At 34.4% G+C, this 20,923-nt stretch overlaps 1 protein-coding gene across 1 annotated transcript in view; it reads right to left on the reverse strand.

Annotated features, from left to right (window-relative positions):
• Positions 1 to 378: 378 nt before the first annotated feature.
• Positions 379 to 20,923, reverse strand: part of LOC101835906 — a 28,690-nt gene continuing 8,145 nt past the window's right edge. Inside the window, 3 exon segments of the mRNA XM_040743953.1 lie at positions 379 to 1,815; positions 3,311 to 3,484; positions 6,199 to 6,392. Coding sequence (XP_040599887.1) covers positions 410 to 1,815; positions 3,311 to 3,484; positions 6,199 to 6,392 — 1,774 coding nt within the window. The 3' untranslated portion in view covers positions 379 to 409.

Genomic DNA, 20,923 nt, shown 5'->3' on the forward strand with positions numbered 1-20,923 from the left:
GTGTTTGTCAGCCTGAAACAAGCTAGAGATATCTGAGAGGAGAGAACCTCAAATGAGAAAATGATTCCACAAAACTGGTTTGCAGGCAAGCAAGCCTGAAATGTACTTTCTTAATTGTTGATTAATGGAGCTGGGTCCAGCCATTATTTGGTGTATAAAAAAATTCTGTTTAAGGAGCAAGCCAGTAAGGAACATTCTCCATGGACTTTGAGTCAGGTCACAATTCTAGGTTCTTGTCTTGAGTTCCTGCCTTGGCTTCTCTAGATGCATACATATGGCAAATAAACCCTTTCTGCTAATGCTGTTATTTGTCAAGGTGTTTTTCAAAGCAATAGAATCCCAAATTAAGACACCAAGTGACAATGGTTTATTCATCGTTATAACAATTTACTTGTCTAAGGTCAAGTACTCAGAATAGAATTTCTGTATCAACAGGATTTATAATTTGTCTGCGGCAAATAGGACAGGTAGAGCTTTCAGATAGCCAGGGATCAATGCATTCATCATGATATTCATGAGAGCAAGTTAGCATTCGAATCTTACTGCCTTCTGTGTATTCTGTAAGACAAATACTGCAGGCACGTAATGTATCATTTTCACTAAAAGCTCTTATAGGTAAAGTTTCAATCTGTTCTTTGGTAAGTCCTTTAGGATAGTTATTATTAATGTTATTGAAGTTGGTAAAATCGGGCAAAGTTGGCCAAGAATCACTATCATCAGATTCTTCCGCGTTTGAAAATTGTGTTTGTGTAGTCTCAAATAGTGAGTAAGGGTATAAAATTGGTTCATTACTGTATTCATTAAATTGGAATACAGCTGGTAAATTTCTATTGATGAAAATGCTGCTTCCTTGTATCATAGGTATAGGCAAAACCTGTTGATTGTGTCTTGACAATGAATCCAAAGGACAAATTGTACTAGAATTACTGTCACCAGAGTGAACTCTTCTATTATTTTCACTTGAAAATGGGTCACAAGCTTCTAAATTAATGTCAATGAAATTATCACGTTCTTCTTCAAAATCTTCTTTAATGATTTGCCCTGATGTTCCATAGGGAGCTATAGCTGTAGAATCTAAATCAGTATTTGAAGGTTGAGCAACAGAAAATATTTTGGAATTCTGCATATCTGTCTGACCAGAATGTGAAGTGATATTTGTGTATTCTTTTTCAGTTGATTTTACAGATGTAGACTGACTTCCATGAGCTGTGTTCTCTGTATGTTCTGTTGTTGGAGAAGATGACAAAGAACTTCTTGGTGTCTTAATTGTGTTGAAATCACCACACAATGGAAAACACGGCTGAAGTCTATACAACAGAAAATTCTTATCAAATTCAGGATATGAAGAAGATTCATTTGATTCGCTATGATTAGCTTCCACTAAATCCACACACTGAGTAGGTTGAGGTAGCTTACTTTCAGTCACGTCTCTAACTATCACAACATCTGGATTCTCACTTTTGGAATATTTTCTATCTCGAGTCAATGTGTCATTCATTAAAATTTCAGTTATATCTTCTACTGGTATAAAGGTTGTCTTAGGTTGACGATGGTCTTTTTGCTTCTGGCTGTTTCTACTATTGCCATGACATCTAAGTCCTGAAAGTGATGCATCGTCATTTTGTGGATTTAAGTTATTAAAAGTAGATCTCATCCCTCCACTGATATCACTGCTTGTGTTACTCTGATACTTTGTTTTCCAAAATCCACACTCGACTATCTCATTTTGTGTCCTTTCCTCAGGTTGTTGAAAGGAGTTATGCCGGCCTCCTTCAGATTCACCACTAGGAACAACATCTGAAGGTTTTACTTCAACTGTAAACACAAAGTGAAAAATTAATCAGAAAGGAACTGTCAAAATTAGAACAAATGCTGCTTTGACACTGTTCCAAAAACAAAAAAAGAAAAGAGAAGGAAACAAGCATCAAAGATTCAGATATTTTAATCTGAATTTTAATTAAAATTTCACATGGAATCAATACTTTTGCAAAGTATAAAAATCTAAATTCACAAGTAAAGGCAAGAGGATTTCAAAACTGCCTTTGAAATAGCTTATTCTAGACAAATTTATGGATATTTAAATTGAATCAGAGGGCACTTCTGTTCAATGTTTCAGAATCGTATGTATCACCATGGAGATGAATCTAATCAAGATAAAAATACAACCAAAATAATAATAATTCTCAAAACTTTAAAATAGATTAAAAATTGTGCTTAGGTTATGCACATGTGTATATGTCTTTGAGCATATACCACATGTTTGCAGATGCCTGTTGTAGTTGCCAGTAATCAGATCTCCTGGATCTAAATTCACAGGCAGTTGTGAGATAACCAAAATTGGGAAAAATATTGAACACAGTTCCTTTGGAAGAATACGAGTTGAAATTTACTGCTGAGCAGTCTGCCCAGTCTCAAAGAAAGTGCTACTTAAGATATAACACTAATATTGAAGTTAAAATTTACTCATCTTTTGTTATTTATTAATCTGTAACTTTATTTCTAGGCTCATGGATTGTATACTTTCATTGGAAATGTGAGAAACCATCTTAAGGAAATAAAACATTACAGTTTGCATTTTTACACAACAATATCAATTTTCACCCAGAGAGAAAAACGCCAATTCTTAATATCAAGTATGTTTTATAAGTGAAGCACCAACTGTAGTGAGTGTTGTCTGCATGCATTGGATGACATTCTTTGTTTTTAAGATGACTGGTACCATTCTTGGCCTTGTCACACTGTGTAGAATTAACATGAGCACATATACTAACTGTATATTACCCATTATGACAACCCAGATTGTTTAGCAGATATTAGCAGATGACCATGGGGTGTAGTACAGATTATGCAAAAATTTGCTTTGTTGATGCAGATTTTCTTTTTTATGTCTTCTCAAAAGAAGAAATACAATGGACCAACAGACAAATGAAAAGTGGTGAATATCATTTGCCATTACGGACTTACTTGCATATCAAAATTATAATTAGATGGATGCTCTCTTATAACCTTACATTATTTTACAACCACTGTTGCTATTACTAATTAAAAGAGAATACATTTTACAATTTATAATGGAGAAAAGAAACAAAATAAAAGAGCCTCACTCTTACACAGCCTTTATTGTTTATAGTGTTTTGATAACATTCTTGTTGGAAAAGTCTAAAAAAAGCCCTATAGTTTGCAACTCAGGTCTTATATGTTGAGAAAATGTTCTACAGCCTCATTTACTGTAAGATACTCAAATACTCAGACAATGTATTATACAGAAATTCCCAATGTACTGAATTCAGATAATTCAAAGGTTACTGACATCTATTCCAGTCGTTGACTTTTGGAAGTCCGGGATTCCTGCTTGTTCTTTTCTGCAGTCTATTGTATCCCCTCACTATTTCAGGTTCATCTTCTTTAGATTCACACAGTTGTGCCAAAATTGATTCAGATTGTGGATATTTCCTTTGACTCTGGTTATATTCCATTCGTTCTCCTGAAAAATTTGCAAACAATAGTGTTTCATGCAGTTGAGTTTGTATCATACAGGTTAACACTTAACTTGCTACATATAGTGGGAGGGTTTGAATTACTGTAAAGTATTGCTGTCCAAGATTGGTGTACTTTTAGTTCACTTTAAGCTGTATTTTAATAATATAAAAAGGAGATTAGCCAGACTCTTAAAAAATACCACTAGGCACATCCTAAAAATGATTGTCCATTCCAGTGACTAACAAATAAGATAAGACCAATAAGGAACTCCAAAATACAGAGCCAGCATATAATAGTGCTTTGAAGTATTGCTTCAAAAATAGTGATAAAAAGGGAAAAAGCAGATGGTAGAACACACCCAGTCAAGAACTGGTACAGTTTCCAGTGAACAACTGCTGAATAATGAGTGAGCAGATATCCAGTAATGCCAGTGATTGCTGAAAAATATGGCTGTTAGTAGTAAAGAAGAAAAATGAATAGTTCATTCTTATATGCTCACTGCCATTTGGGGCTACTTCTAATATGAAGCCAGTACAACTAAGAGGTTTGGATCTGGAGCTCAAGATGAGTAGTGAGTCTCAAAAATGTGTACAGTATACTAAGTACAAGGAAAATTGCAGACAAAAGGTACAGAAGAGTTCCTGTGGTATATGTACTATCAGAAGGAGTGGGGAAGACCACAGTTTTAAAAAAAGAAATAATACAGACTTTAAAAACACAGCTAACCCTGCATACATAACTATAGAGATTGATAGTGCGATAAATTTGGTGTTTTAAATACTTTTAATGCGCCCAGAAAATCTTGGATTTTAGTATTTTATGTGAATAGCTCCCAGAAACCATTTTCAATATGGTTGCTTAAATAAGATGCATGATGGCCTCAACATCACACATGGAAATGGGATAGGGTAAGCCTTATAAGGTCCCATCCCTAGAATAAAGAACTACATACAGTGGATGGATGCTGGATGAGAACCCACTCATAGGTCATCCAATCCACAACTCAAAGTAGCTAGCCATATACACTTGTATATATGAGCAAATATATGTTTTATTTTTTACATTTTCTTTTTTATTGTTTTTATTTAAATTAAAAACAAGATTGTTTTACTTGTCAATCTCAGTTTCCTCTCCTTCCTCTCCTCTAATTCCCCCCAATAACTCCCTATCCTATCCCCTTTTTGCTCCCCGGAGAGGGTGAGTCCTTCCATTGGGCATCTTCAAAGTCTGTCATAAAATTAATTTATATAATGTACTGCAGAAATCATTATCGTTTTCCACTTTCATTATAGAGAAGAAAAAAAAGGAAAGTGAAGTGTATTACAACAATTGATAAGCATATCGGAATGGAAGCGTTGAACAGAAAGATATGTTCACTTTTGGTCATGATGTTTCAGCAGAGTACCTAACTAAGACAGACAGTAATCAGAATTTTTTTCATTTCTAATGACTAATTATGCCTTAGGAACAACAAGATATACATTTTCAGTGCTATATCTCATTAGCATTTGAACAAAATACTAACAAGGAGGAAGTTATGTTCCGAGAAGGAATATTTGTGGTAATTTCCCATATGCTTGTTAAATTTTGATGATTGTGAGTTGACATAAATTGCCTGTAATACCAAATCAATACATTGGAACTATAAATTCTTCAGCATACCCTGAATGATTTTTGTATTTTCCATTGGATTCATACAATACAATTTTCATGATGATAATTCTTTTATTTTAATCATCCTTGGCAAGATACTAATGATCCATATTTTACACTTTGAGAGAAATTAAGTTCTATGGTTAGAGCAGCTTTCAGCATAAGCCAAAATAATTCCACTGGGGATGTTTCCTTTGTATTTTTGAAACCAGAAGCATTCTTGGTTGCTCCATAGTAGATAAGTAAGATAAACTTAGCTTCAATAGCTCACTATTATTTCTCAAGATTAAAAGTTTTCCCAAAGAAAGATGCAATTATCTATATGTAAAACTTTCTTGATTATTATAACATGTTTTTACATTGTTGAAGATGTACATCTGAGTCTTCAAAAGGGCACAATAAGTACTAACATATATGCAAAATGATAACTATTATTAAACAAAACAGAGTATTATCAAAATTATATGGATATGTATCAAATTCCATTGAAAATGTCTGGCAAAAATTAATGAACACTCTATGTCACAAATTAACAATTTCCTGTAATACATTCAACTCAATAGTCATGCTTCGGTGGAGAAAAAAAGTAACATTTTACTCTGTAGTCCAAAATTCTATAAATGAACCCAGCCTGAACTGTAGGGGGATTTCAGCCAGGTTGGCAAAAGCCTATATACATAAAGAATTTCTGAAGACAGTTCCCTGGCTACCAAAAGCAATGATTTCCTTTGCCTTAAGAATAAGGTTCATATCACTCTTAAGTCAGTATATCAAGGTCTGAGTTAACCTCCACATTAGAATTCTGTCCATTCTCTCCCCCAGCAAAAGATCCTAATTGTAATCTGCCTATTGTCACTCTTCTGCTCACCTGTTCCAGCTATTCTCACTTTCCTTTCTCTATTTTCTATCTTTCACTACTTTCCCATCTCTCACAGATATCCCTGTCCATGTTCATTATGCTGGCAATGTTTTGCACTTCTCTAAACCTCTGGTTGCTCTGTCTCTCATATAAGTGAAACCTTTCCATACAATGGAGCAATCATGTTTCCAGTTTATACAACTTACTTTTCATCCATGGTTTTTCTCTCCAATTATCTGGAGTTCTGTGTCTTCTTCTTGTCTGAATTCTGGTAGATGTAACTTCCATCAATGTGTCATTTGGATTTCCTTTTGATATATGTGGTCTTTTAAACATAGAATTAGATCCAGCATTTTCTACTTGCCTCTGGTTGTTTCCCATAATTTCTTCTCCTAGAAGTCTGGCAAAATATAAATGGTCCTGTGTTAGAGCTGGACTCTCATAATTATCATTAACACTCTCTCCTTCCATGGAGTTATAAACTTGTGAGTTGTTCAGAGATGTTTCATCCCAAGAATGGCATTCTCTTTGTTCTTCTTCTGCTATAACTTGATGTTGTACAAAAGTAGTTGACTGGAAACTATCAGTATCATGAGGAAGCATATCATGCAAAGGGTCTTCTTTATCTGATATAACAAAATGGGAAGAAGTAGGAAGAGATTAAAAATGAGACATATCATGAAACATTTCTCAAAATCTTTGTTTTATAAACCACATGAGCCAGGTCTTCTGCATGTACTTTATGCCTGTTACCTTGGTAACTTTCTTAGAATTCTAACAGTGGAAACAAGTGCATCTCTGATTTTTATGCCTGTTCCTGTGCCTCTTATACTCCTATTGGGATTCCTTGTCAAGCTATGATAGGAGGGTTTTTGAATTATTTTACAGTGTTTTCCTTTGTTGTGCTTGGCTGTTGTCTCTTGGAGGAATGCTCCTTTCTTAAGGAGCAGAGTGAATCTGGAGGATAGAGGAGGAGAGGTAGATCTAGGTAGAATCAAGGGAGGGGAAATTGGATAGGATGTATTGATGAGAAAGGAATCCATTTCCAGTAAAAATAAAGCACATGTAGATGAGCCTGAAAGTTAGATATTTCATGAACATTTAATATTTTCAGAATCAGTACATTTGGCAATGACACAATCTATGAGATTGATGACTACCTTTGTTACCATTCTTAGAGTCTTGACCCAGTAGCTGATTGAAGCAGAAACAGGCACCCACAGCTAAACATTGAACCATACTCCTGGAATCCAGTTGCAGAGAAGGAGGACAGATGAGCAAATGTATCAAGACATGTTGGAGAAACCAACAGAAACAGTTGACCTGACCTAGTGAGTGCACAGAGATCCTAGGGTAAAGCCAGAGAACCAGCATTGGACCGAACCACACCCTCTGAAGATGGGTGCCATCTAGGAGGCTAAGGCAGTTTATAGAACCCCTAATAGTGGAGTCAGTGTTTGTTTCTAGGTCACAATTGGAACTGGGAGCCCATTCCCGAGGAGGGATACTATTGTAGCCCATCTACGGGAAGGAGGTCCTAGGCTCTCCCCCAAATAATATGATGAACTTTGATGATCCTCCATGGAGTGCCTCACTATCCCTGGGGAGTGGGTGAGGGGTTGGTTGGGGGATCACTGGGAAGCATGAGAATGGGAGGTCGAGGGAATGGGAGGATGGATATGCAAATTAGAGTGATTCTAAAATAAAAAAATCAAGAAAAGAATGAAGTAGAAAAAAGTAAGAAAAACATAATTCAAATTATTGTTGGAAAGATTAACATTTTCTTAGATAAATTTAGGAACAACTTAGAGAAAAGCAGAAAATGTCTTTTTAAATAACTTCCCTAGGAGTTATCAAAAGTCAATTTTTTAAGTCCTTAGTAAAGATACTGAAATGATCAAGCAAATATACTGCAGTTAAAATCCAATACTTGTGTTTTAGTATTATATCAATGTTATCTGATGTTAATTGATTTATGATTTTTTCTAGGGTCTTGAGTAATGTACCTTCGAAAATGCATGGGATTGTTTGAAGTATAATTCTACTGAAACTTGCAAATGAAAAAATGATTTTAAAATAACATGAACAACTCATATTGCTACCAGGATTTTGAGTTGGCCTGAAATGTTAGATCAGATCAAATGAGCTGGGCATGGTAATCTGTCCCGACACGCAGGACATTGATCATGGGTATGGTGGACACCTAGGAGAAAGATGGAAGACAGGGGATACAAGAATGGACAGGATTCTGATCAAGGGGACAACTTTATTTCATCCCAAAGGGATTTATATAGGAGAAGGGAGAAGGGGAAGGGGGGAAAGTGTACTTGTAGCTGCAAGGGCATGAGGTCAGTGGAAGAGGTGGTCGGTTGTATTGCCTGGCTACCTAATCTACAGGGCCTGGCTACCTAATCAACCAAGCAACAACCTCCTATGTTGCTTGGTAACCTGACAGCAGGGTCTGATTCTATCTATTACAATTTACTACTGCTCAGGCCTATCTCCCGAGGACCTTGTAGTTTTCCAATTAAGCTAATATTTAACTGACAGGTATACCACAGGCTTGTTACTTGGAATTTGCTTTATGTCAGAAGTGGTGACAGGGTGGTCTTAGTGTCATGTCTTTTCTATGAGTATGTGATACAGCCTAGCTGACTGAAGGCTGGAGGTCCCTGACAGTAATCCATTGTACTACATATACTATCTCATTAAAATAAAACAATGTTTTACAGTAGAATGGTATAAGTGAGTGCACAGTGAAGAAACCAATGAAGTGATCACTATACAGTTGGGGAGAAGACAGATATGAAAGAGAGAACAATCAATGTCATTAGAAATGTGAAGTGGTGAACACTAGGGCTAACTCTTTGGAGCAAAGAAAATAGAAAAATGATGGGATAGTCCTGCAAGTTAGAAGTTATTAGGGAGGAAGAGGGCTGGCTACCTGGAATAGCCTGGGAACTAACATAGTGGAAGAGTAATAGTTTAGGTGACAAATGCCAGAAGGCTACTGTAGGGGCTTTGGTATTCATAACAGGTATATGTTACCAGGAAACAGAGGACCATTCAAGTTAATTTTTGGCTTCAATATATAACCATATGTATATGCCAAGGGAAGTGCTGCTTTCTCTTGATAGAAACACATTTTTCTGTTTCCTGAAGAATGCCAACTGGAGGCTTTTATCTCTTCTTCAGCAATCATTTTAGTAGTCCCTTTGTAGTCAATCATCACAAGACTGTCATTTTGTGATTGCCATAGTATTTTGAATAATTGGGATTCCCTTTGAACCTGACAGCTAGTAGACTTTTCATTGCATGCATATAATAGCAAGTAGAAGGTCCAAAGTATTTTACTCAAACTTTGTTACTATTGATTTTGGGGTCAGGTAGCTTTGTTTGAAAGTTGTCTTGTATGTCAAATGGTATTTGGTAAACTCCTAGAGTTTTGTCACTGGAGTATTAATTTAGGCCTGGGATATTTATTACTGTAATCCCATCCTCAAATGTGTCAAGTAATAATAATTTAAGAAATGTTAGTATATGCCTACTATAGAAAAAATATTGTTCTCCACTGAGACTTATTGACTAATACTATGAAACACTTTTGTTTTCATTTGAAGATACTGTGCTTATTAATTCTCAGAAGATGAAATATACAGCGCTACTAGCATATAAAGTAATATATAATTTTATGCATTGGGGAAGAACTGCACATCAAAATTATACTAAAATGAAACTTCATGCTATATTTACTGGCTACCACACAAATATGACATTTCTCAATCTCATATTGAATAGTTGTGTATAAGAATTTTCTTCTGAAAAGACATTCTTTTTTATAGAAACTTTTAAAAGTTGCTGATCCTAGAGCCTTTAAACAGTAGCTAATGGAAGCAGAATCAGACACCCAAGCTAAACACTGAGCTGAACTCCTGGAATCCAGTTGTACAGAGGGAGGAGAGATGAGCAAATGGGTCAAGACCAGGCCGCAGAAACCCACAGAAAGAGGTGACCTGAACAAGGGGGAGCTCATGGACCCCAGACAGATAGCTGGAACCAGACCCTTGATTGTGGGTGTCAGTTAGGAGGCATGGGCAATTTATGGGGCCTCTGGCATTGGAACACTATTTATCTCTAGTGTACAAATGGACTTCTGGAGTCCATTCCATATATAGGGATACTCTCTCAGTCTAGACACACGGGAAGGGTATAGGCCCTGTCCCAAATGATATGACAGAGTTTGAAGACCTCACCCTTCCTGGGGAGCAGAAAAGGGAAATTGGGGGCTGCTAAGGGCAGGGGAGGAAGGGGAGAAGGAACTGGGATTGACATATAAAACAAGCTGGTTTCTAATGTAAATAAATAAAACAGGAAAAAAGAAAGATAACAGCTAAAAAAGGTTTGCTAATTTGAAACTCATTGAATTCTTGGCATCTCATTGCATGTAGTTCAACCTATATCTCATTGACATTTGTGGTAAGATTTTCAGAGGTCTTACAACATTCATCAGCAAAATTTATAAAAGCTTTAAATCAGGAAATTTTGAGGTCACTTAATTTTAATCCATCAACGAACAATGGTGAGGTCTTACTTCTTCTTGTCCGTTGACTACTAGGTCAACTAAAATTCTTGCTTGTTTATAGGCCTTGTGATATGTATGTTTTCAAAAATTTAGATTCAGAGTGTGGATTTTCTATTTGTCACTGGTTGGATTCCAAATTATGTCTTGTAAAATTCCACATAAATGACAAATGCTCATTTCATGGGCATTGATTTCCCTCAGTAAACTTAACACATGTCACACTGTGGATATCTCAATTGTCTGAAATAGTTTAATCACAATCTTGATATCCCAAATTAGTTATCTCAATTTTTTAATTTTTGTCATTCTTGGTTTTGGATTGTTGAAAGTAAATAGTTGTTATCTAGCAGAACTACCCAGTATTTAAAAAACAACAACAAATGGTCTTTTCATTGGGCCACTATAAATGGGAGGAGGAAATAGAAAGCCTCAAATAATCAGATTTGGTACAAAGTACAAATTTTCTAGATATTGTATACACAGTTCATGTTTATAAACTTTTTCTCAATCTGTAAAATCTACATTTTAACAAAGGAAAGTTTTCAAATTAATTTTGAAATACTCAATGAATTCAGGTATAAATTTAAAGGGAATCAGAAATTATTAGCATTTTACCATTTTCATAAAATTATATACCATTGTGATAGGTATTCCAGTAAATTCTTACAGCTTACAATATATTGATTCATATGACCAAATAAGTATATTACAGTTAATATCCACTGCTAAGGATTAGCTAAAATACATTATTGTCATTTTCATCAATAGATAACATTCCTTCCATGTTATGGTCTTAAATATGCAGATTATTTTAAGTTATGAATTTTTTAGATACTGGCAAAATTAAATAATTTGTGGAGGTTTGAAATAATTTGAACAACTCTTGAAGCTAAAAGAATTTAGATGAATTGCTTATGAGTCTCAATGACTAATCATGACATTTAAACTCAAGTAAAGGCATGAAAATCAATCCAAATATTTCAGTAGAATCTTCTTTGGATGCATATGAGTCTGTGTTTAAGAACAATGTTTTAGGCCTTTTCTTAGTAACACTCTCCATAAAGAAAATGTAGTACTATGTTTTTAGACCACTTTAATTTTCAAAACTGAAACCTTTGTGTTTTGGGTCAGATAATTATTTTTGTGGATAATCCCGTGAATATTATGATGTTTGTCCACATTCTTTTGCAAAGTAAGAGAAAGGATGACAATGAAGCAAATTGCAGACAGTTTGGTCTGTGTTAAGAGTGGTGGTGAGAAATTATCAAGGGTTCATTCATAGCAAAATTCGAAGACCTTAGAAGAGAACTGAAAACATTGAAAATTTATTTAATGCAATTATGACAAAAATTTACAAAATCCTGGAAATTCACAACCTAAACATCCATATAGAACCCAAAATAGAAATTTACAGACAAAATCTTCTGTATGGCATACTAAAGTTATGAAAACAAAATCACATATTACCCAAACATTTTATTAAAAGGAAATGAAATTCTTAGGAAGAAGTTTATAGTAACAAATGTTTATATTAAAAATATCAGGGATAGCAAATAAATAACCCAATGACAAATATTAAGGTCACAGAAAAAAACAAGAACAAGACAAAATCAGAGTCGGTATAATTGGTTGAGAGACAAAATAAAGATAAGGGTAGAAATTAACATATTTGCAACTAAAAGAATACAAAGAATTAATAGAGCCTATGCTTTGAAAAGGCAAACAAATTAATACACCCTTAACAAACTAATAAAGAAATGGAGGACACAAATCCATGACATTAGAGATGAAACAAAGGACCTTACAACAGATACTAGTGAAATTGAGGAGGCCATAAAGGAATGCTTTGTAATCTATATTTGAGACTATAAAACTAAAAAATAGATAAATTTGAGGACAATTAGTATTGTAATTGGATCAAGGAAGGTATAAGTGTCCTGAGAATATCTATTGCAACAAGATTGAAGCAGTAAGAAAGACTACTATTAAGAAGACCATACCTTGATTAAATGGATGCATCCTGAATTCTACTAGGCCTTTAAGGAAAAATTAACATTAATGCTACTTAATATATTCTGTGAAATATGAGTGGAAGGTGTGTTATTAAATTCAATTTATACCCTACTCATGTCACTATACTAAAACCAGGCAAATATACATCAAAGAAAACCTATAGAACATATTCCCCGATGAATATATACACAAATGAGAAAATATTTGCCAATTTAATGAAAAATAATTTAAATCTATATGCCACAATCTAATCTCTTTAATTCAAGAAATGTATTGCAGCACATAAACAGAGTATGACAGTAATGATGTGATCACCACAACAGATATAATGTTCAATATCCTTTCCTGATGAACGCTTTTAAAAATCTATGTATAGAAGGCACATATTTCCATATAATTATCACAACAAATGACAAACTTTCAACAAATACTAAATTGGAAGAAATCTAGAATTAATTCGTATAAAATCAGGAATGAGACAATAGTATCCATGTTCTCAACATAGTTTTGTGAAATGCTAGAATTCTTCCTATATTTTATGTTATATTTAAAACAGCCAAAATATTTTATCAGAAAACTCTGAGATTTGGTATTTTCCACAAAGGAACATTCTGTGTATTGACAATGAGCATGCTTATACCAAATCACGGCAAACAATTCCACTTACAATTGTCTCAGAAACTAAAAGAATACAGGAATAAAGTTGGGCAGGGATATAAAAGGCCACTGTAGTGACATTTTTACAACACTAATGAAAAAATCAATGTTCAATCTAGAAATTGGAAAGATTTGCCAATGACCGTGGATTGCAAAACTCAAAATTATAAAAACTGGATAAGTGCCCAAGTAGTATAACAATTCAATGTAACTTTCATCAATGCAAACGAAATTCTTTGTAGAATCAGAAAGCATGATCCTAAAATTCATATGAACTATTAAAATATCCTGAGTAGCCCAAATGATGTTTAGCAGAAAAGACAATGCTGCAGATACTATAATACTTGATTCCAAACTATACCACAGAAGACAGAACCATAGTACCAATAATATTACACTTGTCTCCAAGAAAGAAAAACCCAAACTCTTAAATAACCTCACCGTAAATAAAACCAAAAAACAAAACAATGTGACTGAATAGGAGAGAATGAAGACTCTAAAATAAGCCTTTATAGAAATAACCATATGCCTTTGACAAAGAAAGACACACACACACACACACACACACACACACACACACACACACACACTGTAGCAAAGAAAGCACTGGCCACTCTTCTGGAGAAAACATGTAGATAGTTCAAAGGTCTTAAACTAAGACTAATGAAAGAACTGAATGTTTGAAACTCAGTGTTAACAGTATTCCAGGATATTGGCAGTCAAAGGATTTTGGCAAGGACCTCATTAAAACAGGGAATAATATCAAGACATGAGAAAAATAAATACTTGAAATTATAAAGCTGCCCAGCAAAGAAAAAAGTAGGGGGGAGATATAGCCTACACAATGTTTAAAAGTAAATATTGGGAGGACTTAATATCTACAATTCCTCAAGAAATCAAATAAAAGATCATCACAAAATCAAATGGGCAAATGAAATCAATGGCAATACCTCAAAATAGTAAGCGAAATTGTATAAATGTGTGAAAAATTGTCCAGAAACTTTTTATGTCATGGTAATACAAATTAATATCACATAAGCATTCCATCTCACGGCAGTTGTAATGTATATCATAAATAACAACAATGAATTAATAAGTTGCCTATCACTTTTCCCAACAGAATCTGTCTGAACATGTATTATAAATTAGAGTGAGAAAAAATACCAACCTTAACATTCAATTAGGGAAGGAATGAGTTTCAGATCTCTTTTATGTTTGGAACAATGACTATTTCCCCATTGTGAAAATCAAAGAGTTTTTTTATCTTTATGACACTCAATGTCACGATTAATAGCAGAATTCGACACTGTTCATTCTGCCTCAGAAGCAGGTCCTTCTCCTCCTTCAAAATCTTTCACCTCTATGACTCCCTGCCTAAGGTGAGTTTTACTCACCAACCTGTTACATGGCATCAATCAAGAGGAGATGCCTAGGTGCTCATTATCTTTAGCATTATTATAGAGCAGGGGTCAAATGCATATTAAGTTTCATTTCACCTGTTGCAGGTATTTCCAATTTACTTTTATATGCCAAGCACTGCACATTTCAACCGTAAGCATTTGCTTTTAGGGGCCTTTTGTCAGTTGTGCTGTGTTCCAGTTATTTGTAAGCTAAATTACAGGGCTTTAATGCCAGTAGTAAATTATATAAAACACATGCTTCAAATGCCCTTCTAAGGGAATCATAGCTAAATAAAGAATCCCCATTTTCAGGTGTATGGGATGTTTTCTTCTCTTCTTATGAATGCCTCCTGTCATATCTGTATCTCAAATTTATCATAATATTTGGAAACTCACTTGGGTTAGAACTAACTCTCTTCAACTGTGTTCTCCCTTCCAATTTTTAAAATAATATCTTAATGGCTAAATATTATGCTATCAAATGCCCTAAACTGTGTGAAAAGAATTTCAAATTGTTTCAAATATGCCATCTGGGACTTGGGGTATGAAGTACCGTAGTGATAGAGTATGTTGTGTCTCTAAGCATAGAAAGCATGCTATGTTTTCATTACTCAACACAACACATTATATAAATAACAAGTAAGTTAATAAATTAAATAATTCTATGTTAGTCCCCCTAGCCCAGTGATTTTCACAAAGGTATAAAACTTCATTTTCGTATTATTTTTCATAAATATAATAAATACTGAAGTAGAATTATAAAATGTCAGAGACACATTTAAAACAGATGAGCCAGGATTGGTAATTTTTTACTGGATTCTTAAAACTGGGATAGGTACTTTCAGATGTTCTTGGTCAACATAATAATACTTTGTCAAAAAAACAGCATCTGTGTCTGGGTTTTCATTGTTTGCACTACAAAAGAGGTCATAAATTTGAGAAGGAATAAGGGTTGGAGGGAGGAAAGGGAAATGGGTAAGTTTGTAATTACATTTTAGTAATGACTTTACTGATCTCGTTTCATTTGTTCTTGTGTAACAAGGATACTTTTAAAAAACAATCCTCATATGAAATGTCATTATACTTCAATGAAATTTTGAACTTATTAGTATTACCAGCATTACTTGCTTGTTTTAAAATTCATCATGTAAGTTTTTCTGTAATGGTGATATCGTGGTTCAGAATTTTAGAAACACTGTATTATATAATTTACTTAATAAGTTCATATTGTATAAACTGGCGGTTACTATTCTTGATACTAGATATATTATATATTGCTCTAGTAGTCTGCATTCCTAATTTAGATTCTATATGAGGAAAATGTCACATAATAAAAGAATGTATGCTGTTTGTACTCTTTATGAGAAAAGACAAATGGGTAGTGTGGAATGTTTAATTGAAGTCGAAAAATCTTTCACAAGCTTATTAAAATAAATCTGAGTTCTTAAATACAAATGTGAGTTTCTAAATGTAGAAGTTGGTTTTAATGCATGAGTACGTGTTGGTTATGTAAAATAATGGTGGAGAGGAGGAATATATTTGAAAGTCCTTCACTCACTTTGAAAACTGGCCTAAACTGGGGACTGGATGTCAGAAATATTATTTTCTACACAATTAATATACAAATAAGTATATTTCAAGTACTTTTTCACAAAAGGGAATTGTTTTTTATGCTCAACATATACTTAACATACATAAGATAGTACCATTCATTACCATGCAGGAAACAAACCAGTGGCAAAATTTTAGTCTATTTGGCTTAGTGTACCTGAATCAATCGTCATGATCAAAGAGAGGGTTATAGAAAAAGCCACATCTAAATAGCCATTTTCAATTGCTAGCAAACATTGGCTTGAGCGTGAAATAAAGTGTAATTAAACATCAATTCTAAGGTCTCTATCTCAGAACGAGGAGTCCACAATGACTCTCCTGCCCACAGCTACAGTTCTTTCAGTCTCATCTCCAGCCTTTGTCAAACCACTTCCTGCCTTCATTACCTGGGAACTCTGCCTGCAGTGGTCTCAGCATTCATTCATCTTGTGGACCCATTAAGAATCACTTTCTAGTCAACCTCTATTCCTTCTTGTAAGCCTAGAAACACTTGCTATGCTGAACCTCCAGGGATAACACTTGGCAGTGACTTCGGTTAGCGAATGACATTATCCTTCATGACCTCTGCTAAGATCTCTTCATTCTCATGCTTAGCCCAGTAGCAAGCTGTTTATAAGTATTCCTCCTCCCACTTCCTCTTCAGTCATTAGATACTCCAATTTCTGATTCAGACAGAGGGTCTCCCCAGTCCTTTCATTCTTGTCTCTTCTGTAAGCCACCTTCATACTGTATCTCCTCTTCCTATTATTCCCTGTGGCCCCACATCAAAACTGAGGTGAGGATACCCACAATTCTTTCCAGAAGCCTCTTTCACCCTTTTCTCCTAGCTCAAATGTATTCTTCTCTGCCACCAACTGACCAGCCGAAGCATCCTCTTCCAGGCAACTTTATGAAGTCCATGAAAATATGGTGGAATGGAATCATGAAATCAGTTCATGACATGACAGTAGAATTTAACAAAGAAACATAATCACTAAAAATACCCAAACTACGATAAAACTAGAAATGAAAAACTTAGGAAGTAAAACAATATTCCCTGAAATAATCCCCACCTACAGAGACATGACAGAAATAATCTCAGTTATTGATAACAATGTAGAGGAAACAGATACCTAAGTTAAAGAACATGTTAACTCTGCAGAAAATATAGGCACATAACCTCCAGGATATCTGGGGTCCTATGAAAAGATCAAATCTATGAAGAGTTGGAATAAAGAGGAAGAAATCCAGGTCAAAGTTACATAAAATATTCTCAAAGTCATAGAAGAATATTTCATTTACCTTAAGACGGAAATGACTATCAAAGTACAGGAAGCACACAGAACACCAAGTGGACTAGACCAGAAAGGAAACTCCATTTGCCACATAATAAAAAAATAACCATACATAACAAAGAGAGATTAAATCCTGAAAAGTAAAATGACTAAATAACATATAAGGACAGACCTATGAGAATTAATTTGACATTTCAATGGAGACTCCAAAAGCCAGAATGGCCTGGCAGATTTTGAAATGCAGAGAATCTGAATATGACAGGCTAGACTACTCTATGAAGCATAACTATCAATCAGAATAGATGTAGAATGAAAAGCATTCCATATAATACTAAATTTAAGCAGTATCTGTCTACAAATTCAGCTTTAAAGATGGCATCAGAAGAAAAAACTTCAGGCTAAAGAGGTTAGTCACACTTAACCCACGAGGAACATATAATCTCTAATTAGCAAATGAAAAAATGGGAGGAACCTCACAAAATAGCAAGAAAATAAAAGAAATCAATACACACTTCTCATGTTAACTTTCAAACCAGTAATTACTCAATAAAAAGACAGTATTAACATATTGAATTATAAAACAGGGTTCATCCTTCTGCTGTATCCAAGAAACATACTTTTTTTCAAAAATAGTTGTCATCTCAGGATGGAAAAATATATTTCAAGCAAATGAACTCAAGAAGCAAGTAGTTATGGACATTTTAATGTTTAAAAATAAAAGATTTCAAATGAAAACTAATTAGAAGATATAGAGGACACTACATACTAATCAAGACAAAAAAAAATCTACCACGAGATAAACAAGTCCAAACACTTATATACCAAAACGAAGAAAACATAACTTCATGAAAGAAGTACCACTACAGGTAAAATGTTATATTAGCTCCCCACACAGTGATATTGGGTGACTGTAATTCCCCACTATCAGTAACAGACAAGAAATACAGACAAACCTAAACATAGAAATGAGGAAGCTAAATGACACCATAAATCAAATGGACTTAAAAGACTATTATAGAAAACTTCACTCAAAAACAACATATTTCTATTCAGAAGATGATATTTCTCCAAAATTGGCCACAGACTTGAGCAAACATCAAAGTTCAAGTGTTACAAGAAAATTTAAATAATACCCTGTATGCTATCTGAGCAGAGATTAAAGCTGGATATCAAAAAGAATGGAAACAAAAACAAGTTTATAAACTCAATAAGATTGAGAAACCCACTACTGATTGTAAAAATTGAATCAAGACATGAATTAGGAAATAAATTAAAATATTTTGAGAGTTGATTGGAAATAAAAACACAAAATACCAAAACTTATAGAGCATAGCAAAGGCTTTTCTAGAGTCAAATTTATAGCAATTAATTCCCTGTATATTAAAAACAGAGAAATTTCATATTAGCAGTGTAGTGACAGACCTGAATGCTATAAATGAAAAGGAAAAATAACACCCCAAATAGTAGACAGCAACAACTATTCAAATTCAGGGCTGAAATCAATAAAATAGAAACAAACAATATGATACACAATCAATAAAATGACAATTTGCTTCTTGGATAGAATCATTAAGATTTATAACCCTTAGTCAAATTAACTAAAAGACCCAGAGAGAATAACCAACTAACATAATTAGAGACAAAGTGGGGAATATAAAACATACACCAAGGATATCTAGAGAACAATGATAGTTTTTAAAAATTTATGCCCCATTGAATTGGAAAACCTAAAAGAAATGGATAATATGTTTGATATATACCACCTACAAAAGTTAAATAAAGATAGGATAAGAAATTAAAATAGACCTCATTGACTCTCACATTCAGGGGGTCTGGATCGGTCCCATGCTGGCCTCCCAGCTGTCGGTCTGGGGTCCAAGAGCTCTCCCCTGTTCGGATCAGCTGTATGAGGAGGCCTGGGCTACCTATGGGGTCCTGAGCAGTGGATCAGTGTTTATCCCTCGAATACTAACAGACATCGTGTGCCCATAACCCAAAGAGGGTTGCTCTCTCTGCCTGGACTCTTAGGGAAGTGCCTGGACCCTACCCTGAATGAAATGATAGACTCTAGATATCCTCTATGTGGAAGGAAATGGCAATAGAATGGGAGGATGGGGGGAATGGAGGGGGAGGGGAGGGAGGGGGAACTTGGAGTGACATGTAAAACAAGCTATTTAAAATTAAAATAAAAAATGTAAAAAAAAACAAACAAAAAAGAAATTAAAATGGACCAACAACACATAATGAAATAGAGAGAATAATTAACAATCTCCAAAACAAACAAACAAAAAGCAAAGGGAAAGGTGGACTAAGCACAGAATTTTAGCAGACCATCAAAGAATTATTGCCAATTCTCTTAAATTATTCTGTAAAATATAAACTTAAGGGGCATTAAATAATTCTTTATTTGAGGTCACAGCTATTCTGAAATCTATACCACACAAAGACTGAGAAATGAAAAAATATAGAACAATTTCTCTTATGAACATAGATACGAAAAATTCCCAATAAATTTTTAAACACAACCCAAGAATATACAAAAATATTATACACTGTGAACAAGTAGATTTCATACCAGAGGTATGGAAACTGGCCAGGGACAATTAAATGGATCAGGATGGTGAATAGGGTTTAAAGTTAGAAGCATGGAGAGGGACATCTGAACCCAAGGTCAAATTGAGATATCATAAGGAAACCTACTATGGTAGATGCTCCTTAAATTATACACATTTAAGAAATGGATCTAAATTCAATCGCCACATAATGGGGGAAACCAAGCTTCACTAGACAGCACCAAGTGAACCCTCCAAAACTAGGAATGCATTGCATGTAAATAAGTTTTGCCAAGGGAACACCACAGAAACTCCCATTCCTGAGGCTATTAGTTGTTCTCTGCAAACTGAGAGCAAGGACTTATTGCTGAAGATAATACCTAAATAATTCATTGAATGTGGAGAATTTCAGCTGGTACCTACATAGGGCCTTCAACCCTGTTGACTAGTATTTATTTACTAGAAGGTACTCTGTATTGTACTTAAGGAGAAAGGTAAACAGTGTCCAAACCACAATGTTTTTATCTACAGTTCTACAATGATGATCTGTTCCCAAGATATACTGGTGCAATAGTGGCATAACATTTGTAAGAATGACGAACCACTTTCTGGTTCGATTTAAGTTACAGTCCATGAGATGTCACCCATGTACAATATTGCACAGATGGCTAAGAACCTGAGACTATATAGGTCACTGACCTAGGAGAAAACTAAATTCTATGTGTTCTACTAAAGGAACATAGCAATACAATGATTCCTAATGACATTCTACTATATTCATAGATCAGTGTCCTGCTCACTCATCATCAGAGAAGTTTCCTCTTGCACTATTTGAAATTAAT

This window comes from Mesocricetus auratus, unplaced genomic scaffold (genome assembly GCF_017639785.1).
Source record: "Mesocricetus auratus isolate SY011 unplaced genomic scaffold, BCM_Maur_2.0 Super-Scaffold_100003, whole genome shotgun sequence".
NCBI lineage: Eukaryota > Metazoa > Chordata > Mammalia > Rodentia > Cricetidae > Mesocricetus > Mesocricetus auratus.